Below are 27,682 nucleotides of genomic sequence, written 5' to 3'. Positions count from 1 at the left end.
ACATATACAGATTAAGGATCCATTTATATAAAAACAAAGAAAATTAACTGTTAGTAGAAGTCCGTATACTAAGTTTACTCTTCATGGGAATAATGACTGATAGACGGATCTCATGGGTGGTCTTACTGTTTTATTTTTTTAATTTGGATACTGATACTATACAGTTTGCAAACAGTCTTCAGTTGTACATTTATGATGTATCAATAAAAAGATTAAAAAAAAAAAAGTCTCTGGCCCAAGCACCTGCTTTGGACATGCCTTAAACTAAACCATGGCATAAAACCAGAAAAAGCCATTCCTTAAATTTGTGTTAGATGGATTATCTTCAACATATCTTAGTAAAATGTTGTTTTTTTTCCTCTATGGAAGTTCTCTAAAGTCTAAATTAATTCCACTTTGAAAAACTTATTCTCTTTTTGCCTTGTCTTTAGAGGAGGCAAAGGTTGCACACTATACCCAAGACTTTTTAAGCATGGTGTTACCCTATATCCAGACAATGAAGCAAACTGGACATATTCCTTCTCAAAGGTGACAACACTGTCTAGACTCTTGTTGGAATTCTTCCTGCTATTTCTCTGAGCAATATAGCCTCCCAGGTTACTCTAATATATTAAACCCATTTTCATTTTGTAATACAGGAAGTGTTACACATGCAAAAAGAAGTGGGACACAGGATGCCTGATATCTAGAAGTCAGATAGTTGAGATATAAAACTAATGTTCATCAAACAACAGAAGAGTGATTTTAGGAGGAGAAAAAAAATGTTCCCCTTCTGGAGACTGCAAGTTATTAAAATGCATTTAAGTACCAAATTCTTAAGGAATACTTGGAACTTTTTTAAGTTTCCACTTTTTCCACATCTTATTTTAGAAAGATCTTTGACTTTTAGTAATTGTTAAAAATATTTTATATGTGGCTTTGCTCAGAGTAGCTTAACAAATACTTGATTAAATAAGTTACAAACTAAATGTGTGGGGTTTAACCAGGAACAAAGAAACATTACTATACAAACATCTGAATACACTATTGTCCCTAAAACATAACAGAAAATAAATTACTGCTCTAAAAGCATTAATTCAATCAGTCTGAAAAAAATTCCTATGTTTATGTTCTCTTTACCAGGCACAATACTAGGCCCTGAAGATACAAAAAGACTACAAGACACTGAATACCTGTTCCCATGAAACTTAAAATTAGTAGGAGACAACACGTGATTTGATGGAAGCCAGAGAGGGCTCTGCTTATGAAATTTTACCATTAAGAAGCCATTCTTTAAAGATATTCAAGGCCTTTCATTATCAAAGTTCTTTATCTTTAGGATGACCATCTCATTCACTTCATCACTCAACAAAAATTTACTGTTTATCTACTAGAAATTAAGCAGTGAACAAAATAAAGTCTATTCTCAAGGAGCTTACTTACATTCTAGTATGCGCCAAAGGAAGCATCAGAAAATAAGGAAAGGGGGCGCCTGGGTGGCTCAGTGGGTTAAGCCGCTGCCTTCGGCTCAGGTCACGATCTCAGGGTCCTGGGATCGAGTCCCGCATCGGGCTCTCTGCTCAGCAGGGAGCCTGCTTCCCTTCCTCTCTCTCTGCCTGCCTCTCTGCCTACTTGTGATCTCTGTCAAATAAATAAATAAAATCTTAAAAAAAAAAAAGAAAATAAGGAAAGTGCTCTAATTGTTAATAACACTGAAAGTGTTAAGTGCTGTAAACAAAAGTAAAGCAAGGAAAGACAGCTGGAAATAAGAGTGTCTGGAGCAGCAAGGAGGAACTATGTACATATATGAACTGAAACATAGGACATGTTAGAGGCAGAAAGGAAAAGAAAACACATTTGGAATCCCAGATACCAAACTAAGGAATATGGACCTTTTTGATCAGGTAATAAGGTACAATTTAAAGTTTCTGAACAAGCAGAACATTGTTCTAAAAGTCTATTTTCTCACAGATTTGAAGGAATGGATTGGAGAAGGCAGAATTAGGAAGCACAGTCTATTAGGAAGCTATTGCAATTAGCCTGAATAATACAATATGAGGGCCTACAGTGAATAATCACAAGCAGTTGAATGAACAGGCCCCTACACAAGCAACTAAGAGACATGGAAATAGCAATAGGGATGTAGTAAATTATATACAACAAAGTGGTTTTGTTTCTTTCACAGGTGGTTGTGGACCTACATTCTGTAAAACACAAAATTGCATTCTTGGATGTTCCAGCAATGTCACATTGTTGATACAAGATTCTAAATGCTTGCTTTTTATTTATTGTTAACTTGTGACAAACTGGTGACAAAAAAAAACTGGTCGGCCAGCCACCTGTCTGGTGATTAGGCCACATTTGACCCAATCTAGAATACGGAAAAAAAAATCCTAATTCCAAGATCTTGAACCTGAGTTGACAGAGAAAATAATGACGTAATGAAAACAGAGAAACAGAACCCAAAAGGAAGAGAAGTGTTTGGTAAGGAGTTATATTTTGATCATGCTGAATTTAAGATATCAGTGAGACATACAGGTAAAAATTTTTGGTTAATTGGGAAAAAATTAAACAGGTAAGAAAATATTGTCATCATAGAACATTTTTGTCCCAAGAGAGTTGGGGTTAAGATCTAAAGAGTCAAATATTGGTCTTCTGACTAATGGTAATAATGGAGTACTCGATAAATTATTTTATTTTTAAATTTTATTTATTTATTTGAGAGTGAGAGAGAGAGAGCATAAGGTAGGGGAGGGTAAGAAGAAGAAGCAGACTACCCACTGAGCAGGGAGCCCAATGTGGGACTCAATCCTGGGACTCCAGGATCATGACCTGAGCCAAAGGCAGTTGCTTAACTGACTGAGCCACCCAGGCACCCTGGATAAATTATTTTAATAACACTATACAAAAGCATGCAGAGAGATTCAAAGCAGAAACTAGAACAAATTCAACTCCTGCAAAAAGGGAACTGTGCTAAGTAGACTTTTAAGATGGCCCCAATAACCCTATCTTATGTGTAACTATATACACTGCATAATTAACCCTCCCCTGAGTGTGCACTGAACTCAGTGACATGTTTCTAAGGAAGAGAATATAAGAACAGTGAGGAGATGTCACATCTGTGATTAGGTTACAAAAGACTATGCTCTTATCTTGCTACCACTCTCTCTACTGCCTTCTCAGCTTGCATTCTTTGATAAAGCAAGCTGCCATGCTAGAGAGATCCATGTGGCAAAGAACTGAGGGCAGTTTCCAGCCAACAGCCAGCAAGAAGCTGAAGCCCTTAGTTCAACACCCTGCAAGCAAATGAATCCTAAAAACAACCACATGGGCTCAGATGTGGAGCCTTTACCAGACATACCTTCAAGATGGCACCCCAGCCCTGGCTACCACCTTGAGTAAGAGATCTTGGGAGGAAACCCTGAATCAGATGATCCAGCTAAGTTGTGCCTGATTCTAAACAAAGACAGTAGTAAATGAGTGATTTTTAAGAGCTATGCTTCAGAGTAATTTCTTATGAACAGTAGATAACTTACATAAAAAATTACACTGGCTATGATCCACATTTGTTAAGGCTTTTACCATGAAGTTACTCACAAATCTGGCAGCAGAAAATAAATCTCAAGTAGAAAGTTAGAGTCCTACTGACCTGAGAAGCCAGAGGGCAAGGTCTAGGATCTATGACAATGGCTGAAATTCAAGGTTGCATATCCTGGAAAGACTGGAGTACCAAAACTTGCATACACATACCACTCAAATTTTTGACTGACTCCAAAAGTACACTCATGAAGAAGACTGCAAGGAGCCCAGGGGAAAAACAACAGCTAGAAGCTAAAAGAGCCAAGCAGAGATTTTGACAACTGCCATCTATAGTGGATAAGTTTTTGGAATTTCAGTCCTGCCAAGTTAGAAGGGTCAGAAAACAGTATCTCAAAAGAGCCATAATAAAAATAAAGACCATATATCAAGACTAAATCTCAAAAAACTACAATATCTCAAATTAAAATTTCATGTGCATGGCATTAACAATAGATTTAGACACTGAAAAAGAAATTATATATAGCAATAAAAAAAGCAATAGGAAATAATCTAAAACACACATAAAAAATGAATACAACATCAATAACCTGAAAGGTAACATAAAGAGATACAATATATAGGTAGTTAGAAATCCACAGAATAAAAAAACAAAGGTGCCAAAATCAAGAAAATTTCAAGAAATAATGGCTTAAATCTTTCCAGCTTTGATGAAAACCATAAACCCAGAGATCCAAGAAGCTCATAAACTCCAAGCAGCTGGAAACCAGGGACAAAGAAAAATATTTTGTAAATATACAGAGAAAAATAAAACACAGAAACAAAGATAAGAATAATAGCAAAACTGTTGCCCAAAGCTAGGCAAGCCAGAAAAAAAAACAAAGAAAACCAAATAAAACCCAGAGACACAGGAGAGAGAAGTTTAAAATACAGGAAAAAGGAAAAAATGAAAAGGAAAACTGTCAAACTAGAATTCTATACTAAGAAAAATAGCTTTCAAAAATAAAATCAAAAGGCTTTGAGACAAACAAAAGCCTGGAGAATTCATTATGAGCATACACACACTACAATATATATAAAGGAAATTCTTCGGAAAAAAAGAAAACAGAAATTCAGATCTACATATAAAGGACGTTAAGTACTAGAAATGGTAAATTCATGGGTAACTATGAAAGAGGTTTTTTGTTTTGTTTTACATTTTGAATATCTTTAAAAGATAATAAAGAAGGATGACGGCATGGCAAAAGGCACAGGAACCAACCTAAAAGAGTCCACAATAACCAAAGGTGGAACTGGGCAATAAAATAATAAGAATCACACTGAATTGGAACCCAAAGAATAGAATAAATGAGTCCAGACTGATATAAATCAAGTAATGGAACAAATAAATATATGAGGGAGAGAAAGGACAGCTCCTCCCTATAGAAGAATATTACATAATGCAAAAGAAATGAGAGAAATTTTTTTAAAAATCACCATTAGAATACAGTACTAATTGTTTCAGGGAAGATCAAGATCCATCAGTGAATGCTAAAATCAAGGAGCAAAAGATTAAGGAAAAACAAGATACTGGCATAAACTAAAACCAGCATTCCTTAGGGTAATTATTAAGAAGAAAAAATTAGGGGTGCCTGGGTGGCTCAGTGGGTTAAAGCCTCTGCCTTCAGCTCAGGTCATGGTCTCAGGGTCCTGGGATCGAGCCCCGCGTCAGGCTCTCTGCTCAGAGGGGAGTCTGCTTCCTTCTCTCTCCCTGCCTCTCTGCCTACTTGTAATCTCTGTCTGTCAAATAAATAAAATCTTAAAAAAATAAAATTTTTTAAAAAAGAAGAAAAAATTAACTTTAAAGTAGAGCAGCACAGCAAAAATCACATAACCAAGGTCAAAATCACCAGCAATGAGACATATCAACATCATGTATCTCTTGATGTGATTCAGTGGGGAAAGCACCATAATCACCTCAGTGGCATTCTTGCCAAACACATAATCTCAAACTAGTTATGAGAAAATATAAACAAAAAATGAGTGATCTATTGCATAATACCTAAGCAGAACTCTTCACAAGTATCAGTATCAGGAAAGAAAAGGAAAGACTTTCAAAAATCTTTCTACAGGTTGGAGGAGAATACAGACATAGACTATTAAATGTAATGCGGGATTCTGGGACAGAAAAAGGACATTACTGGAAAAACTGGTGAAATCTAAATAAAATTCGTAGTTCACAGTATTATAACAATGTAAATTTATAAAGGTTATATAGAATGTTAGTAACAGAGGAAGCTGGGTAAGAGGTATATGAGAACCCTGTGTACTGGTTTTACAACTTTTCCATAAGTCTCAAATTTGTTCAAAGTGAAAAACTTAAAAAAGATAAAATTTAAAGCAAGAATAAGAGCAATGCATTATTATGGGATTTATAATATATGAATAAAAAGGTATAACAATAATTGCACAAAGAATGGAAGAAGTAAAAGTGTTCTATGTGATGTTCCTAGGACATACGAGAAGTGGTATAACATTATTTGAATGCAGACTGTTATGTACTGTAAATACTAGACAGATACTCAAAACAAAGTAACAAAGACATATATAACTAATATGCCAACAATTGAGAAAAATGGAACTTATAAAAAGTCAATCTAGGGGCGCCTGGGTGGCTCAGTGGGTTAAAGCCTCTGCCTTCGGCTCAGGTCATGATCCCAGGGTCCTGGGATCGAGCCCCGCATCGGGCTCTCTGCTCCGTGGGGAGCCTGCTTCCTCCTCTCTCTCTGCCTGCCTCTCTGCCTACTTGTGATTTCTCTCTGTCAAATAAATAAAATCTTTAAAAAAAAAAAAGTCAATCTAAAAGAAGGCATGAAATAAGAGGAAAAGAATAACATATGGTATAAATAGAAAATAGATGGCTGATTTAATCCAATCATATTAGAAACTATATTAAATGTAAATGGTCTAGACCCTTCAAGTAAGACACAAACTTCTAGGATTAACAGGATCTCACCCATATGTGGAATTTAAGAAAGACAACAGATGAACATATGGGAAGGGGTTGAAGAAAAAAAGGAGAGGGCGCCTGGGTGGCTCAGTTGGTTAAGCAACTGCCTTCGGCTCAGGTCATGATCTTGGAGTCCGGGGACCCAGTTCCGCATGACTCCCAGCTCCACAGGGAGTCTGCTTCTCCCTCTGACCTTCTCCCCTCTCACGCTCTCGCTGTCTCTTCAATAAATAAATAAAATCTTAAGAAGGAAAGAAAGAAAGAGAGAGAGAGAGAGAAAAGGAGAGAGGGAAACAAGCCATAAAAGACTCTTACCAAGACAGAACAAACTGAGGGTTGATAAAGGGAGGTGGGTGTGGGATGGACTATAGATGGGTAATAGGAATTACAAAGGACACATGTTATGATGAACACTGGGTGTTTTAATTAAGTGATGAATCACTGAATTGTACTCCAGAAACCAATACTGCACTGTATGTTAACTACCTAAAATTTTTTTTAAATGCTTTATTTATTTGACAGACAGAGATTACAGGCAGAGAGGCTGGCAGAGAGAGAGGGGGAAGCAGGCTCCCCACGGAGCAAAGAGCCAGATGTGGGGCTTAATCCCAGGATCCTGGGATCACGATTTGAGCCAAAGGCGGAGGCTTAACCCACTGGGCCACCCAAGCGCCCGTAACTACCTAAAATTTAAATTAAAAAAATTTTTTAAACTGCCAGGATTAAAAAGAAGATCTATATGCTGTCTATAAGAAACCATTTTAAAATGTAAAGACGCAAAAAGGTAAAAGAATGGCAAAAGATATACAATGTAAGTACCAATTAAGAAGGAAACTGGATAAAATAGGATTCATTAAAAAAAAAAAAATTACCAGGAATGTTACAACAGAAAAAAGACAGATATTTCATAATGATAAGTAATCTCATCAGGAAAAAAATATCCTAGGTATATCTACAAGTAATAACAGTTTCAAAATATAAGCAGCAAAAATAACACTAGTGTTGAGAAAAATCTATTAGTATGGTTGGCTATTTCAACACTTATTTTCTCATTAATTGAAAAAACAGTGGATAGAAAAACTGATGGTGGTATAGAATAAATGAATAATATCAACTAATGTGACCTTGCTCCAAAAAAACGAACACAATGCATATAGAACATTTAGTAAGACAGGCCATATTTTATAAATCAATAACAAAAATATCAGAAAACATCTCTTGAATGCTTGAAAACTGAACAATTCACTTCTGAATAATCCATGGGTTACAGAAGAATAAGAGATATTTAGAAAATATTTAAAATAAACAATAATGAAAATATAACATCAAAATTTGGATGCAGCTGGGGCGCCTGGGTGGCTCAGTGGGTTAAAGCCTCTGCCTTCGGCTCAGGTCATGATCCCAGGGTCATAGGATCGAGCCCTGCGTCAGGCTCTCTGCTCAGCGGGGAGCCTGCTTCCTCCTCTCTCTCTGCCTGCCTCTCTGCCTACTTGTGATCTCTGTCTGTCAAATAAATAAATAAAATCTTAAAAAAAAAATTTGGATGCAGCTATTAAAATAGTACTTGTGGGGGGATTTATAATGAAATGCTTATATAATGAAAAGAAAGGTCTGAAATCAATCTAACAACTTAAAGTAGACAAAGAAGAGCATATTAAACCTAAAGTAAAAATAAATGAGCAGAAAATAAACAAACAAAAAGATTTAAAAAAAAAAAAACAAAGATAATAGGACAAAAAACAAAACCAAAAGCATTTTTTTTAAAGACCAATAAAATTGGCAGAGCTCTAGTCAGAATGATCAAAGACCAAATTATCAATATGAGGAATGAAAGAGAGACATGATTACAAAGTATGCTGATTACATTAAAAGAATATAGGACTATTATGAACTTTATGCCAAAAATGCAACAAATTATACAAAATAGACAAATGCTTTGACAGATTCAAACTACCAAAATTCAACTGAGAAGTAGAAAACTCAGGTAACTCTGTATCTTTATTAACTAAATTAAATTAGATCAGTAAATAAAAACCTTCCTACAAAGAAAACATCTGTCTCAGATTGTATAACTGATAAATTCTTCTGAATATTTGAGGAAATACTATTAATTCTATACAAACTCGTCTAGAACATAAAAGAGGAATACTTCCCAACTCATTCTATGATATGAAGCCAGCATTACTCTTATGGCAAACCATTATTTAAAACAAGAGAGAGAGAAAGAGATAAAGAGGATTACAGATCAACAGCCATGATGAAGACAGACATAAATTCCTTAATAAAATTTTAGTAGGAGTTAAATTAAAATCTAGCAAAATACAAAAAGGCCCTAGGTAAAATGTATGTAGTAGGTACCCAAATACTGGTAAACAATTAGGTTTCTTAAGTTGTGACTTACCCTGTGAAGTCATATGACCTGCCCTTTTGAGTCCTATCAAAGATGCTTATATTTTATTTTATATGTTACTTATTTTTTTTAGAGGGAGAGAAGGGCAGAAGGAGAGGGAGTGATAGAATCTTAAGCTCCATACCCAGCTCCATACCCAGCATGGAGCCCCATTTGGGGCATCTCATGACCCTGAGATCATGATCTGAGCTGAAACCAAGAGTCAGTTGTTTAACCAACTGCACCACCCAGGCACCCCAAAGATGTTTATATTTTTAAAATAATTATTGTTCCTAGGGGCAGTTGGTTAAGTGACCCAACTCTTGGTTTTGGCTCAGGTCACAACCTCAGGGTCATGTGGAGCTCTGAGTTGGGTGGGGCATGGAACCTGACTTAAGATTCTGTCCTCCCCTCTCTCTCCCTTTGCCCCTACCCCCCAACTCTCTCTCAAATAAATCTTTAAAAAAATTTCAACTCCTGTTCCTGAACTTATAGGAATACTTTCAAATATTCAACGATTTTCTGTATAAAAAAAAGAACGTAATAATTTGACAAACTACATAATTAACAAAAGCTGGAAATACCTATCTATCACACATGCTTGAACAGATTTAGGAACTTACATCAGAATTTCTACCATTACTTGAGTCTTAGAGGCTTAGTTTTCCCTTTCACTGCAAAGATTTCAGGAGCTCTTCTTATCAAGGACATCTGCAACTACGCAGCATGGACAAGAGTGTCTATATTCCTTTGACTGGGTAGCCTGACTTCAGGAGGGTGAAAGTCAATTGCATTCTCGCTCTGATCCTATCAAACTCTTCTAACATGGCTTTAGCAATAACTTTTACATGCTTTTGTTGTTCAGTGAAACACCCTACAATCTGATGACAATAAACTAAGTAAATTAACAGTTCATCTCCAAGTCTCTAGAATCTCTTGAGGATTCCAAATCAAAAGGAGCTATTTATTTACAACCATGAATTCCCCTTCCTAATTTCTTTTTCCTGCCAAACTAAGTAACTCATTAGCACTTGTATAATACACTCAAATGAGATCCACTAAATGATATTACCTGGACCATGAGAGCAATTTTATCACTCCCGGCAGTCCTGGGAGAAGGGACAAAGGGTTAAAATTTCAGTTAAAGTAAAAAAAATGGGTAATAGTACTTGGCTTCATTAAATTCCCTTCAAGCCCCATTTATTGAAAACCTATAATTTATTATCTACAAAAATTCACAGAAAATTAATAGGGAATTAAAATCTCTAAGGTCCTCCAACTTTTAAAAAATTGCTGGTTCAGTCCTTAGTATTTTTATACAGATATTACTGGCATATATTTTCTATGTTGATTATATCACTTAACTTACAGAGTATAACAGCAGCACTTTAGTATGGTAGGAATTCTGTTTTCAGTAACTTACCGTGTCAAATGGATAAAAAATTTTTCCTGATTCTAATTTTTTATAGATCTGAATGCTGTAGAGAGTTCTTTAAAATGGGTAAAAATGATATGGATTCCCAAAAAGCATACATTTTAACATATCATTTCATCCTCATAAGCAAAATTAGTTATTCTGACAAATTCATATGAAATTGTGTATTATATATAAATGTAGCATTTTATTGATTATACAATGTAGGAAGAATAAATGGGTTTTAGAGCGGAGGGGGCTGGGGGGATGGGTGAGCCTGGTGATGGGTATTAAGGAGGGCATGTACTGCATGGAACACTTGGTGTGGTACATAAACAATGAATCTTGAAACATTGAAAAAATAAAACTAAATTTTAAAATATTTTTTAAAAAATTCCTTCTAACTTAGCTATTTTTATAAAGAATAAAAAAGGGTTCATGTTTAAATAAAGAAATCCTAGGGGCGCCTGGGTGGCCCAGTTAGTTAAGCGACAGCCTTCAGCTCAGGTCCTAGGATAGAGCCTGGGATCAGGCTCCCTGTTCAGCGGGAAGCCTGGTTCTCCCTCTCCCACTCCCTTGTTTGTGTTCCCTCTCTCGCTGTGTCTCTTTCTCTCTGTCAAATAAATAAATAAAATCGTTAAATTAAAAAAACAACTAAAAAATAAAAATAAATAAAAAATTAAAAAAATAAAGAAATCCTATACTAGCCCATAATTCAATGAAGGAAAACTAGGAATATTCCAAAGAGATAAAGATGGAGTGTCTTCTGATTTCAAAGAGCAACCATTTCCTTCCCTAAAAGAATAAAATCCTTTAAAACTTCATTTTCCGGAATTCCCTAATTATTCAAACTATCTGATGACCTTAACTCTAATCTACCCAGGGGCCCCCCAAAAAAAAAAAATTTACAAAAGCTTATCTTTAATACTCAAGAGAACCAGTACAGTACAGGTTACAGCGAGAGGGAGTGATTATTTCCTGTTTTCCCTCTCAAAACACAACTTCTTGACTGTCTTGGTACACAGTGAAGGGTCTCTTTAAGGATTACAAATGGTAAAAGAAAGTAAGGGAAGAAGGATGGAGCACTGATCTGTAAAAGAAAGCAACCACTAAAAGTCCCACCTACTACTTAACACAAAAAGACAGGACATTTACTTTATGTGTCCATGCCTTATCACACACAAAGAAAGGTAAGTATTACTAAATGAAGAGTTTTCTTGGCTACTCTGGTGTATTATCTCTGGCTCTTCATAGGATTACATTTACTGTCCGTTTAGTATTCTTTTACTGTTTTCTGCCAGTGTTCACCCATGTGAATATGTTAACACTGGTATGAAATCACACAGCATTAATAAAAATGCCATTAATGCTGAGACAGATAGATGTTTTGATTTTAATATAGTTACAGAAAGTTATAGTTATAGAAAGCAACGCAGCTTGTGTAGTGGCTAAATTCCAAATATTTTATTTAAACTAAATAGTAGGCTATATTTCAAGAACTTCTAATTTCTCATATTCCTCAAATATATTGCTAGATGGCATGACTGAAAATGGTGTACTCATATGACTATAAGCATTTAATCTGCATACTATAAATCTAATATATATCTATAATAATGCGAATCTAATACATAGAAGTTTAGCAAAATAATTAGCATATATTTTGAATCATAAATTCCTACTATGGGTTGCAGCAGTAAGTCAAACTACAGTAAAGGTATATGACACTTTTGGGGCACCTGGGTGGATCAGTCAATTAAGCATCTGACTCTTGATTTCAGCTCAGGTCATGATCTCAGGGTTGTGATAGCAAGCCCCACACTTAAGATCCTCTTTTTCCCTCTCCTTCTGCCACTCCCCACCATCAAAAAAAAAAAGGTATAGAACACTGTAAAAAAATGTCAAATTTCCAGTTTACTTGATCTTTGCCCATGGTTCTTATTTGTACACATTCTCAAAGGGGCTCAGGATTTTATTTTTCGTAATTACAAAAGCAGTAAACTGGGGCACCTGTGTGGCTCAGGCCATGATCCCAGGGTCCTGGAATTGAGTCCTGCATTGGGCTCCCTGTTCAGTGGGAGTCCACTTCTCCCTCTCCCTTTGCCCCTCCCCCTGCCTGTGTAATTTCTCTCTCAAATAACTCTTTTTTAAAAAAGCAGTAAAGCAAGATCTGCACCACAAAAAAACTATTTGTCTTTCCTTTATAATAAAAGACAGCTGTCAAAAATTAAAAACAAATCTATAGTCATCAAAACACTGCAAATCAAAACCACATAATACCACTTCTTACTCATGGAATGACTATAATAAAAAAGATGATAGCAATGATGTTGAGGATGTAGAGAAACCAGAACCCTTATACACTATGGTGGGAACATAAAAAGGTGCAGTGACCTAGGAAACCAGTCTAGAAGTTCCTCAAAAGTTTAAATATAGAGTTACTGTATGACTCAGTAATTCCATGTTTAAGTATATAACCCAAGAGAAATGAAAACAAATGTCCACACAAAAACTTGGGACACATGTTCATAGTAATTTTATTTGCAACAGCCAAAAAATGGAAACAACCCAAATGTTCAACTGACAAATGGGTAAATAAAATGTGGTATATTCACAGAATGGAGTATTATTCAGCAGCAAGAAAGAATGAGGAGCACCTGGGTGGGTCCTTTGGCTCCTCCCACTCAGGTCAAGATCCCAGCATCCTGGGAGTAAGTCGTGCATCAGGCTCCCTGCTCCCCAGAAAGCCCGCTTCTCCCTCCCCTGCTCCCCCTGCTTGTATGCTTGTATTCCCTCTTCCACTGTCTCTCTCTCTCTCTGTCAAAGAAATAAAATCTCAAAAAAAAAAAAAAAAAAGTAAACTAGTGTCTGCCTAGGGCTAAGGGGTTTCAAGAAAACAGAGGAGGGGTAACTGCTGAAGTGTACAGTTTCTTTTTAGAGTGATAAAAATGTTCTAAGATTGTGATGGCTGCACAACTGTGGATATGCTGAAACCCACTGAACTGTACACTTCAAATGTATGAACTGTATGGTATGTGGATTATATCTTCATTAAGCTGCTAACATCTTCCTCCCTCAAAAAAAACCCAAAAACAAAAAACCAAAAACTAATGCTATGGCTTTTAACTGCAGCTACAGATACAGTAACAGAGCTTATTCTTTAGAAGTACATATCCCTTGAACCTGCCAGACTACTAAGTCATAAACTATGGGAGTGGGACCCACTCTTCTAGACTAGTGGGGGTAGCAAGACCTAGGTTCAAATCCTGACGCTTAACTTCCTAGCTGCATGACTTTTTTAAAAAGATTTTATTTATTTGAAAGAGATAAAGAAATAGCGAGAGAGAGCAGAGCAGGAGGGAAGGGCAGAGACAGAAGGGGCTCATATAGGGCTCGATCCTGGGACCCTGCGATCATGACCTGAGCCAAGGGCAGACACTTAAACTAAACTACTAAGCCACCCAGGTGCCCCCTCCCCCAGCTACATAACTTTTAGTAAATTATCTAATCTCTCTACATTTTCAGTTCTTACTTCATTACAATGGAGGAAGAAGTGTCTATTTAATTGGGTTTCTGTAAGAACTTAGTGAGTTAAAATATGCAAAGTATACCATATGACATACTGTGTTCAAAACAGCAGCTATTATTATTACAATTATGTTGTTTTTACTGGACATTCTCTTGTCCTTTACAGGGAAAAGATAATGCAGACTTCTGCAATGTCTGCCCCAAATTCATGCATCTAAGTTTATTTATTTCACAGAGAGAGAGATCACAAGTAGGCAGGCAGAGAGAAGGGGGGGGAAGCAGGCTCATCCCAGGACTCTGAGACCATGACCTGAGCTGAAGGCAGAGGCTTAACCCACTGAGCCACCCAGGCGCCCCAAACCTTATAAATCTTAACCCCTTTTATGAAATATTAACTTTTATCTTTAAAAGCAGTTTATTCTCTATCTGATGCCCTGCTTGGAATAAAATAACATTTATGAAGTTACTATTCTTATAGAAATACAAAAATTACAAGAACACAAACTTTAATAATGCCACTAATTGTGGGAGGGTAGTCCTTAAACAAATTCAAAGGTTATTTTTAAAATTACAAACTTAGGAATAAAGGTCAAAATATTAGGCAGACACAAACCATTTAATGAAATAAAATTTGCCAATTTTTAAAAATACATTCACTTAAATAAAAATGCTGATCTATATGCTAAGAACAAACTGAAGCAAATTTAAAATCCTGTGATTTCGAGGCACCTGGGTGGCTCAATGGGCTGAGTGACCGCCTTCCGCGCAGGTCATGATCCTAGAGTCCCAGGATTGAGTCCCACATCAGGCTCCCTGCTCAGTGGGCAGTCTGCTTCTCCCTCTGACCCTCCCTACTCTCATATTCTCTCACTCTCTCAAATAAATAAATAAAATTTTTTAAAAATAATAAAACCCTATAATTTCTTACATAAGAAATGTATGTTCTTAATTCCTAAGTAATTTGGTAACATCTCTACAGAAAGACATTCTTAATAGGACTCTCATGAATTAAAGCCAACATATTCAGATGGAGGATAACATAATACACAAAATAATAAGAAAAACAGGAAATAACAACATTTGATATTTCTATATAAAAATTTAGCATTTCTTTTTTCTTTAGTAATTCCATTTCAGAATGAACCACCTATATTGGTGATATTTTAACCGAATCTGGTATGAAATCAAAAGTCAATCAACAAGCACACTTCTATCTGAAAACATGAAAAGGAGTATTTCCTTTCAGATTCCTTAAGATATTTTCATACCTGATAAGCGAGTCATACTTTCAAAAAGTACAGTTCACTGCTTGGGAAAATCTATCATGGATTAGAAAATGCATTTAATGAAACCAAAATTAAATTGGGATTTTGTGTCTGGTGAGAGTTAAATGTAGAAAAATGCCATACCTAAAACTTAAACCGTATCTTTTTCAAAGCTAAATAAATTTTTAAACACACCTACAGAAAAGTCTCTCTCTACAAAGCTGCAGTGCCTTGCTTCCTTTGTCACCCACTCACCCAATGCTCAAGCAACAATATTTTTAAATCACCTATTTTATTCAGCATATATCTGCCTTTCATAAGAAAACCTTCCTTAGAAAGTTAAATAATTAACTTTTATGTCAATTTTTTAATGTTATAAAATGAGCCCACAAATACCTTTATCAACTTCTCAGAACTAAGTCAATGCTTACTATACTCCCTAATTAAAAAATTAAAATATTTTTACCGACTTTTTTACATATATATTTACTATTTTTTATACTATTACCGTTCTTTTGCCTTTTTTTTTTTTTTTACATGGCTCTGATATGCCAATCTTTTGTAGTAAATTAGGCAGAAGAGTCATGTGAATTTACACATTTTTCAGATAAGGAAGGAAAAGTGAAAACTGGAAAATGTAGCCTAAGTGAATCTACTATACTTTTTAAATATTTTTAAAATAGGTGGTAACAAGTTAAAAATTCAGGAAACATCTTTTTATTACTACAAATTCACCTCTTCTCCAGGGAAAATGAAAGCAGAATAAGTTTATGTGAAACAGGCCCAACTACATCTATATTCTAATTCACTTTTTTAAAAATCTATAAAATAAGCTCACACCATACACCAGAATTGCTAAAATTAAATAACTGAAGTAAAACATAAAGAAGAAATTTAGAAACCAGCTGTTTTTAGGCAAGTTTCAGATATTTTGATATGGAAAAGCACTTGACATATTATCTGGCGTAACAATTATCTGGCATAACAAATAACCACAAACAGTAGTAGCCAAAGATCTCTTACCAATTTCAGCAGGTAGTTGTTTGATTTTGTTCTCTCGAATGCTAAGCATGCTGAGTTTTGACAGATTTTTGATGTCCTTTTCCACAGTAGTTATACGATTAAAGCGAAGGTAAAGAGTGGTGAGAGAATCTAGCCTATACACCACTGAAGGAATTTCTCTCAGTTTATTATGCCGTAAATCAAGCATCCGCAGCTTCTTCAAGTTATCAAGAGAGTCAGGCAAACTGGTAAGTGAGTTTTCATTTAGGGCCAGTGTCATGAGATTTACTAGACAGCCCACCTCAGCTGGGAGGGACTGCAATTTGTTGCTATATAAATAAAGTTCCGTTAACTGAGTCAACTCTTTGACTGATGACGGCAACATGTGTATAGACCTCTTGGATAAGTCCAAACGCATCGAGTTCTCCTCCCGGCATTTGTTGAGCTCTTTAATCACCTCTGCATTGCTAGATTTTTTTCTAGTCCCAGGTGCTGGATTTGGCCGTTTGATCGTATTGTCAACTGAAAAAGCCACCCCTGGCTGGGCAGTACTGGAGTCCTTCTTTCCGTCTTTGGCATCTTTCCCTTTGGTCTTAGGTTCTTTTTCTTTGCTCTCTTTCCCAAAACCTCCAGAGGCTTTTGCCTCCTTTTCTCTTTCCTTGGCTGATGGCACTTTGGGATCTTTCTCTTTAGAGTCTTTTTCTTTTCCTAAACTACTACTCATGGTGACTCAAGCTTGGGCAAAAACTACATGAACTCCTTTGTTTTATTTGCCAACAACAGTAACTGGAATTCGAAGATGAAGAGACAAAGATCCTAGACAATCACAAAAGGTGTTGGTGTGAAGAAGTAATCACCGTGGAGGAACAGCCATCTGTTACATGTTGGATCGAAAAGCACTATGCCCATTTCTGGTAACTTGCTCCAACTGGTGAAATGGTGATGGTCAATGGTTCATAAGAATTCCTGAAATACAATACAAAAAAAATTAAATTACTTTCGATTATAATTTATATTAAGTAAATGGGCTCTGAAAAACAATCTTACTGAATATTTGGCCATTTTCCTATGATTTGATGTAGTAAATATTTATTGAACACTTTCTACTATGCAAAATCCATTGAAAAACTATAAAAATAGTTAAGGCAGGCCCCTATCTTCAATGACTTTATAATCTAAGAGGCAGACATAAGGTAAGTATACAAGTTACTGTTAAGTTTGTAAGAACTGAAAAGTGGAAGAAATCATAATAGCAGCTAATGGTTGAATACTTTCTATGTACAAGCACTACTGTAAGAAACTTACAAATATTAACTTAATACATATAGCAGCCCAAAAGATCAACTCTTGTCCCTATTTTTTAAATAGGGACAGCAAGGCACAGAAATACTTTTAAGTAACTAGCCCTGCGATCTTGGAAAAGCAAGAGTTGAGATTCCAATGTATATATCCACAGCCTGTGTTCCTAAGCACTAGACTAAAACTGCTCTATCTGCAACTAATTGCCAGACAGCTTTAGGAATCAGAAAAGACTTGAGAGAGTGTAATGATAGACTCAAGAGCAGTCTCAAAAAAGAACAAAATAGCAAAGTGAAATATGTATGGAGCACAGCAAATAGTTTAGGGAAAAGGACATTAAGAATCTGTACTTTAGGGGCAACTGGGTGGCGCTGTCATTAAATGCCTGTCTTCGGCTCAGGTCATGATCCCAGGATCCTGGAATAGAGCCCCACATCGGGCTCCCTGATCAGTGCACTGGTAGCCTTCTCCCTGTACCACTCCCCCTGCTTATGTTCCTTCTCTCCCTGTGTATCTCTCTGTTAAATAAATAAATAAAATCTTTAAAAAAAAAAAAAAGAATCTGTACTTGAATAAGCATTCTAGGTGATTGCAGTGCAAGTAGACCTAGGGAACCACCTTGAGAAACAGTAACAAAGAGCAATCTCCAATGAAGTCTATAAACTAGAAATTGAATGGTGATAAGGGTTCTAAAAAGTAGAAAAAACTGGTAAAATGACTGACCAAAAGGAACTACAAAGGCTGAATAGATGAGTAAAATGTTTGTGAAGGAGTCAGTCCTCCCTAAGCATTTTGAAATTTAAAATGGTTTGTATCCTGTGGCTCTGTTATTAATTTTATAAGTAACTGATCTTTATGTGGTAGTAGGGCTTAAAGATTAAAGATAAAATGATTAACATCCTACCTGATCAGCTTAAGAGATTAAAAAAAAAAGCTAAAATTTTATGAAACCACCAAAGGTATTTGACAGTCTAAGTGCACAGGGTCATGCTAAGAATTTCTGTACAGAGGATGTGAGCCTTACCCTATACAAGGTTACAGTTTAATTAGATAGCCAAAACATTCACATATAACTAAACATAAGATAGTATAGTAAATCTTCAGACAATGACATATGCTATTGCTCTTTTGAGAAAACTGTCATCAGTGAAAATGGCCGAGAAAGGTTGTGTACAAAAGTACAAGCAAGTAAAGACAAAGTGGCAAATCAGTCCAGGTAGATACAGTGAAAGGGTAACTTAGGCCAAGAATACCAAATGATCTTAGTTTGCCATAGGAAAATGAAAAGGTGGAACTTTGCTGAAGCAAAATCTCAGGGGTGCAGTAATAACAGAAGGTGGATAGAAGACTAATGATCTGTAAATTCCAGACTAGAGTTTGAACTTACCAGCTTATAAGATTCTACAGTTAAACAAACATGCAATTTTTTGCTAGTGCGTCAGGAAAGTTACTATCTCCCCACTATTCACCACCCCTTCAAAAAGAGAAAATAATGATTTTTGAGCTACAATGGGGAAAAACTAAGAAACCTTCAGAGGTACTGATTGAAAAAGCGATACTATTAAGCCAAAATGAAAGCACATTTATTAAAATGATACAACAGTGAATAATGGGAGTATATACACAGATGACGGAATACAGACATCACTTATCAATTCAGATGTAAGAAAGGTCATTTATACCAAGTTTCTGAAAATCAAATTTCTATTTGGCAAGATATGTATGTACCGAATTTCAAATGAGACGCAGATGGTATAAAAAAGATGTTACTAGCAAAACTTTAATGCTTCTGCTTAATAATCAGATTCAAAAACATTTTTATGAGTAAAAAATAACACTTTTCTAAACACACAACTGGCATTTTAAAAGGTGGAATCCTTGATCTCCTATTCTGATGTTTCCCAAACTTCAATAAATAAAATAAAATAAACCTGGAATATTGGTTTAAGAAAAATAAACTCCCAGGCTCTATCCTAAACTACTGAACTGGAATCTTCAGGAAGAGGAATCTAGGAAACATCTGTTTTAATAAGAAATGTTTCAGGCACCTTGGTGGCTCAGGGGGTTAAGCCTCTGCCTTCCGTTCAGGTCACATCAGGGTCCTGGGATCCCAGCATCACATCAGGCTCTCTGCTCAGCAGGGAGCCCGATTCCCCGCCCCCATCTCTGCCTGCCTCTCTGCCTACTTGTGATCTCTGTCCATCAAATAAATAAATAAAATTTTTTTAAAAATGTTTCAGCAAATGCTTATCAAGTTTGGAAATAGAGGATATAACCAAATCTGAACACTGAAGATCTGAACATGAGTATATTTACTACTGTATTTCTTAAATATTATTCTAAAAATGAATATGGAGGGGGTGGCTGGCTGGCTCAGAATGACTATATGTCATTCTTGATCTCAGGGTTATGAGTTCAAGCCCCACAACGGATGTAGAGATTACTTAAGAAAATAAAATGAAAACCAAAGAACTACATAAATATTTGTATGTTACATACATGATACTACTACAAATGTTAAAAATGGCTCCATAAAAAAATAAAATAAAAATGAAAATTGAGGATTAAGGAGTGGGTCAGGAAAGAAATTGCATTAATGACAAAACAAGTTACTAATAATTTCAAGTTTCCACTGAAGTTGGAAAAAAGACCTCCCATAACATATAAATACCATAATATATCTGAAGTTCATCCTAGAGATATTTGAGCTGTTTGATGGTTTCCCTGCAGTAGTGATGGATTTGAACTGACCCCAGATACTCCTCCTCTAACTCTTGTACCTATTGAGATTTGTTGGTGTACAGTTCAGGCACTGTTCATAAAAATATAACTAGTTAGAACAGAACTTGGACTTCGACATCACCATACTGAAAGGAATTAACTAACCAGGCTTGACTATTAACTAAAAATTTTTCATATCCAGTAAAAAATATATGTTGTCTAAGACAACTAACAAATGACTTGACAGTCCCAAATTAAGTTCTGATCTAATCCAGATCTGAATCAGGTGACACCACTAGATTTTTTTGGAGAAGAAAAAAAGTATTGGCAGTAATCCTTCATGTTTCTTGGAAATAAACTAGCCAATAGATTTCTTAAAAACCGGGGCACTGGGTGGCTCAGTGGGTTAAGCCTCAGCCTCCAGCTCAGGTCATGATCTCAGGGTCCTGCGACTGAGCCCTGCATCGGGCTCTCTGCTCTGCGGGGAGCCTGCTTCCTCCTCTCTCTCTGCCTGCCTCTCTGCCTACTTGTGATCTCTGTCTGTCAAATAAATAAATAAAATCTTAAAAAAAAAAAAAAGCATTCCATAAAAAGAAAATAAGATGTAAAGGCTGAGATATGCAAGAACATCATGAGACAGGAGTGAAATGGAAGCCATTTCACTGATAGGAGATCAGACTGAAGTTAAAACAAGATTATGCAGGATTCTGTAGCCATAATGAGCACAGATCTTCTACACCATTCAACGGTTTTAAGAGAGCAATGTGGTATGTTTTTAATCTCTCTCACAATATTTTACAGTGAATGGATTTCGAGGAAAAGAGTAAAAGCAGGAAACGAATTAGGAGACTATTACAGCAACTAGGTGAGACTTGATCTTACACTAAAATATTATACAACAGATAAAGTGGGTACATTCAAGAAATCTTTAGTAGGAAAAATTAACAAACTTGGTGATACATTCTATGTGGACAGAGGGGTTGAGGAAGAGAATCCTAGAGCTAAGAGGTTTGAGATAAAACCATGTGGAAGTTATCAGCATATTGATAGCCCATAAGACCATGATCAGCATGAACAATACAAAAAGGGGGGTGATGAGTTCAGGGCTAGACTCAGGTCATCTGTAACAAAGACCCTGATCCTAGGCAACCACAAAATTTACAGATAAGGTATAAAAGGTTTCTTCCTGAGGACAAAAGATGGGCTAGAGTGGTAGGAAGCAAAATCAAAAAAATATGGTACCCTGATTATACCAAGTATTAATAAGAATGTGGAACAACTGGAATTCTAACTCACTGCTGGTGGGATTGTAAAAGTTTTCCAATTTTTAAAACAGTTTGGTACTCTATTAACAAGAATAAACTCTCACCATGTCAAAGTAGACCTATAAAATTACAACTGATTATATTCTTTCAATACACTGTGTACAAATCAACCGTCAGTACCTGCCACGTAAATATTATTATATGATCCGTTATATCTAATATTATTTACTTCAGTATTATGCCAATATAGTTGACCTATATAGCCACGATGATAAAAAATATTCATGTCTTATTTTAGATTAAAAGCTACATAGTACATAAATAAGAATTAAAAAGGTAAACTATACACATACTTTCTTGGTAAAAGAAATTACCAATCATATTCATATCATCAATACTGAAACTAGAAAAACCTATGAGATCATCTAATACAAACCCATCATCCTTTCAATCACCCACTCATTCACCAAGCACCTATGAGTCAGGTACTATAGTTATCTGGGGCTAGAAAAGCCAATCAAACAAAAAATCTTTGCCTTCAGTGATGTTACAAAGAGAGGGAAACAGACAAGTTATAAACTTTGGGAAAGGTAATGTGAGAGCACAGTGATGAAGGAGGGGCAGAAAGAAGACTGTGATGAGACTACAACTGAATCTTCAAAGTTGAAAAGAGGTTCACAAATTCATTCTGTGGGGATGGGTAGATACTGTGTACACAGGAAATGGCATGAGAAAATTATCCAGACCCAGGAACAACAAACAGTTTTTCTACGTTGGAGTTCAGGCCCAAAATAAGGTTGGAAATCCAGACTGTCTAATTTTGAAAGCTTAAGTATTCAAATTTAGTAATTTGGACTTTACTCTGCAGCACCACAATTTCAAACCCTAATATTCCAGAAGGGTACTTTCAGGGGCTGCTTAGAGTAAATATGAAGAGTGATTAAAGGATTCCCAAAGAAGAGAGCATATCATGGAACTATTTTTGAAAACTTATCTGATACTGTTCCACATGATTTTAAAAGATCAGGGATTCAAAAGTAAGACAAAATCTACTTAGAGGGCTACTACAAACTTTAATGACTGATTCTCAAATGCTCTCAAATCAGTGCTAGACATGTTCTAGAAGAATCACTTGGGAAGCCTAGAAATCCTAAACCCAAGAAACCTACCAAAGTAAGTATCTAGGGTAAGAAACAGCAATCTATATGTTCAAAGAGTTTTCCAGGTGATTCCAATGCAGGACCAAATTTAGAAACCATGCAATAAAGCCATATAAAACATGATAATGGTAAACTCAACCACATTTTTCTTTTTTAAAGATTTATTTGAGAAAGTCAGAGAGATCGAGCCTGGGGGGCAGGGAGGGGGCAGCATGGGAGGGAGAGGGAGGTAAGCAGCAGACTCCCCACTGAGGGCAGACCCCAAGGTGCAGGGCTTGATCCCTTGACCCATGAGATCATGACCTGAGCTGAAATCAAGAGTCAGATGCTTAACCAACTGAGCCACCCAGGCTCCCCTCAACCACTTTTCCTGAGAGTATTTTGGAATTTCTGGCTCATTTTTAGGTTGTCTCAATGTTTAGGGAAGTGGTGCTGGCATTTAATGGACAGGGGATGGAGGCATGAAGAACCATCCCTGCATGCTGCACAATCTTTAAATGATCATTGGATATATAACTAGTTGAAATATCTATTTATAATTCTGAACTTAGACCCTAATACCATTTTCTTAAGTAATCTCTATGCCCAAAGTGGGGCTCAAACTCATGACCACAAAGATCAAGAGTTACATGCTCTACCAACTGAGGAAGCCAGGCACCCCTAGAACCTAGCTCCATTTTACATATGAAGTCCAATTATTTTTGCACTTTTTAGGAAATATAAACAACATCCACATTCTAGAAGGGCAAGATAGTTTGTTTAGATTGTACTTCAAGAATTATTATTATTATTTTTTTTATTCATGACTCTGACAATCACTGACACCCATACAGATCTTGGCATCTGAGTCACCAACATAACACACTTATGTAAGTCTGCATTTGCAACCATTATGATGGTATTATGTACAAGCCTTGGTCTTCATCATTTTCTAGTATTGTGCCTGAGCATTTTCATATTGACAAACAAAATATGTATCTTATTTTTCCTTTCAACTAACCAGTGTATTATATAGTTTCAGTGTAAATAATTGTTTCAGAAGAGTAAAAGGGTTTTACAAAGTAATTTGTTATATGGGATATTAGGTCTGAGGCACTTAAAGAACCACTGGTTCATTCACTCATTCATTCATTTTTTAAAGATCTATTTATTTATTTGACAGAGAGAGACACAGCGAGAGAGGGAATATAGGCAGGGGGAGTGGGAGAGGAGGAAGCAGACTTCCCGTTGAGCAGGGAGCCCAATGCAGGGCTCGATCCCAGGACCCTGGGATCATGACCTGAGCTGAAGGCAGACACTTAACAACTGAGCCACCCAGGTGCCCAAGAACCACTGGTTTAAATTACAAACTGATGTTAACAATACTGAGTAAGAATAATTCAAGAGACATTTTAGAGACAGAATCAAAGTAGTTGGAGATGAATGGGATTAAGGAGAAGAGATCCAGAATAATGTCAAACTGCTGGTCTGAACAACTAGATAGATATAATATGGATTATTCAAGTTAGGGAACCAGAAAGGGGAAAAACTGTCAAATTTTGGACAAGCTTCTATTGAGGTTCCAATGAAAACACCAGGTTATCCTATTCTAGTCTACACTTGAAAATAGGATTTGGAGAGACGCCTAGATGGCTCAGGACATGATCTCAGGGTGCTGGGATCGAGTCTTGTAGGGCTCCATGCTCAGGAAGGAGTCTGCTTGTCCCTCTCCCTCTCCTCCTCCCCCCACTTGTACACTTACTTGCTTTCTCTCAAATAAATAAAATCTTAAGAGGAGGAGGGAGAAAAGAAGATAAAAAGGAAATAGGATTTGGAATAAAGCAGAAAGGTCCAGAATAGAAACAAGCTTATGGCGTTGGTATCAATAGCATAATTATGCCACCTGAAGGTCTGAAATGAGAAAATCACAGAGCATATAAAATGAAAAGATACTGGTACCTTGGGGAAGATAAACATTTAAGAATAGGTGGATGGGGGAAAAAAAAAAAAGAAGAGGAGGTAGGTGAAGAAGGGCCCAATAAATACCTTGCTTTCTTAATCTCTGAAAAAAATTCTAAGCTCACCTGAAAAGGTCACCCAGATGTCTAATTTCACAGGTCAACTAAAACTTGCTCCTTTCAATTAAGCAAACAAGCTACAATTACATCAGACTTTCTCACAAAAGGAAGCTACTTATACTTTACTGACAACACGTATACATTAAAAAGACTGCATTGTTATTAAAAGATTTTTCTAGAGCCAAATCTTTTTATTTTTCATAAATGTGAAAGACATCATAATAATGGTAATATATGGCAATAAAAGCAGATAATCTAAACCTAACAGATCAAGGGAAATTTAAGTTCTAAAAAACTTTATACAAAGATTAAAAATAATTTTTCAAAAAGGTAAGAAGTTTTTTTCAAACTAGACGCTCATGTACATACTTAAGGCAGTATGCATGCCCGAGGCTGTATATATGCTCAGGAAAAACCTGAGAATGCCCCAAGCTCTTATTTTTAACCATGGGGCCCTGCACAAGCAGGAACGAAGGACTAAGGCAGAGCTGTAAGATGCCAGGTTGAGTGCTTAAAGATACATCCCCACAACAGAGTTCTTTAGCAAAGACTAGGAGATTTATTAGTCCCAGGCATTTAAATACATTAGACTTAATGTATTAATGTATTAGAATTAATGTATTAATCTTAGACTTAATGTTTTACATCTTAATTTCAACATTTTTTTTTTTTTTAAAGAGAGCGAGCGAGTATGCATTGGGGAGAACACAGAGAGAGGGAGAGAGAGAGAGAGAGAAACTCAAGCAGAATGCACACTAAGTGCAGAGCCCGATGTGGGGGCTCAATGTCACAACCTGAGATCATGACCTGAACTGAAACCAAGACTAAGACTGACTGCACCACCTGGGGGCCTCTAATTTCATTCTTTAGGACAACAAGTATTTTGTGAAGCACAAAGATATAAAATCAGCAGAATTATCAGAAGGCCACAGGCAAAGAGACAGAACTATAAGCAGTCATATCTGAAGAAAAAGAGTGGTCCTAAAGAAATGGATGGTAGAGGTGCCTGAGTAGCTCAGTCTTTAAGCACCTGCCTTCAGCTCAGGTCATGATCCCAGGGTCCTGGGATCAAGCCCCGCTTCAGGCTCCCTGCTCAGTCGGGAGCCTGCTTCTCCCTCTTCCACTCCCCCTGCTTGTGTTCCCTCTTTTTCTCTCTCTCTGTCAAATAAAATCTTCAAAATAAATAAATAAATAAAGGAAAAGAAATGGATGGTAAAGGGGCACCTGTGTAGCTCAGTCAGTTAAGGTGCTGCCTTTGGCTCAGGTCATGATCCCAGAGTCCAGGGATCAAGCCCCACACTGGGCTCCTTGTTCAGTGGGGAGCCTACTTCTCCCCTGACTGCCACTCCCCCTGCTTGTGCTTGCTCTCCCTGTCAAATAAATAAAATCTTTGTTTTAAAAAAATGGATTATAAAAAAACTATCAGGCCCACAGAAGTCATTTCATGAAATTAGACCCATAGGGACTCAACAGCAGATGAGGCTCCTACAGGTGACTCCATAAAACCCACGATTTAGTACTTACTAAGTACTTACTCTGCACATAATAGATATATGTTACCTATATATTTAATAATATGTTTCCACGATTTATAACCCTATCATATCCTCAATTTTAACTTTAAGTTGTCTGGGGGTTTGGGAGCACATCTAAACATGGAGGCCTTTCAGTATAAGATATCAAAGCCCAAGCAGAGATAACATCAGAGAAAACAGCACAATAAGTAACACAAAAATTTACTCCTCCACAAAAGCAATGGAAAACTGGCAAAACCCATTGTAATAAAGTTTATCAGAACTATCAAAACCAACCAAAAGCTTGCACCCAGGGTGCATTTAGAAAGGAAGGAAAGAAGGACTGAATCTCAGTAAATGATATTTTGTGATATTTTAACTTGTCCTAGTCCCAGTCCCTGCTTTCCAGATGGATGGTAGCCTTGAAAAATTATAGCCCAAATTCCCAGTACAGCCTAGCAGCCCCTAGAGGGAGGAAAACAAAGCTGGAGCTCTCTGAAAGCTTCACTGCCCCCAAATTATTACTATTAGACCTGTCTGGTAGCTCCCAGAAAAAAGTCCACTTGCAATTCTATCCATATTTGACCCGACTCAGTTGTTTACCCATTGCAAAATAAATTTTCAGGAAAAGGCTTGCTGAAAACAATTAAAGGCAAGTGTTTTATACTCACAGCTGCTTGAGGTGGTGGCCAATATTTGGACTAAACAACAGACTAATCAAAAAGTTTTAAAAACAACAACAACAAAACTAGGAATGAGATACCATACGGATTTCAAAAAGTTCCAACACATCCTTGGGAAACTAGACGCTCATGTACATACTTAAGGCAGTATGCATGCCCAAGGTTGTAGATATGCTCAGGAAAAACCTGAGAATGCCCCAAGCTCTTATTTTTAACCATGGGGCCCTGCACAGGCAGGAACGAAGGACTAAGGCAGAGCTGTAAGATGCCAGGTTGAGTGCTTGAAGATACATCCCCACAACAGAGTTCTTTAGCAAAGATTAGGAGATTTATTAGTCCCAGGCATTTAAATACATTTCTGTCCAATCATTAGCTAACCACTAAGCTAAACAAGTAGAGACTTCGGTGGCCACACACAAGAGAATTAGTTCAGAAAAGTCACTAAATCAACAACAAACACAACAAGCAGCAAAAACAACACACCCTGGGGAAAGGGCAAAATCTCCATAGTTTCCCTGTTATTTAAAATATTGTTCTTTAGGGACGCCTGGGTGGCTCAGTCAGTTAAGCAGTTGCCTTTGGCTCGGGTCATGATCCCAGTGTCCTGAGATCAAGTCCCACATCGGGCTTCTTGCTCGGCAGGGAGCCTGCTTCTCCCTCTGCCTCTGCCTGCCACTCTGCCTGCCTGTGCACGTGTGTGCTCGCTCTCTCTCTGACAAATAAATAAAAATAAAATCCTTTAAAAAAATACTGTTCTTTAAACAATTTTATTATTCAAAATGTCCATATTATTGGGCACCTGGGTGGCTCAGTTGGTTAAGTAACTGCCTTTGGCTCAGGTCATGATACTAGGGTCCTGGGATCTAGCCCTACATTGGGC

General features: G+C 36.6%; 1 protein-coding gene across 3 annotated transcripts in view; it reads right to left on the bottom strand.

Annotated features, from left to right (window-relative positions):
- Positions 1-27,682, bottom strand: part of LOC111144870 (SHOC2, leucine rich repeat scaffold protein) — a 91,489-nt gene that overhangs the window by 34,598 nt on the left and 29,209 nt on the right. For all 3 annotated transcript variants that reach the window (XM_022499432.1, XM_022499433.1, XM_022499434.1), the window contains exon 2: positions 16,125-17,069. In XM_022499432.1, coding sequence (XP_022355140.1) covers positions 16,125-16,827 — 703 coding nt within the window. In that variant the 5' untranslated portion in view covers positions 16,828-17,069. The remainder of the gene's footprint in view (positions 1-16,124; positions 17,070-27,682) is intronic.

Source organism: Enhydra lutris, unplaced genomic scaffold (genome assembly GCF_002288905.1).
Source record: "Enhydra lutris kenyoni isolate GAN:26980312 unplaced genomic scaffold, ASM228890v2 scaffoldscaffold12, whole genome shotgun sequence".
Classification (NCBI taxonomy): domain Eukaryota; kingdom Metazoa; phylum Chordata; class Mammalia; order Carnivora; family Mustelidae; genus Enhydra; species Enhydra lutris.
Note: the sequence above shows the minus strand (reverse complement) of the source record. Positions and strands in the feature narration are given on the sequence as shown.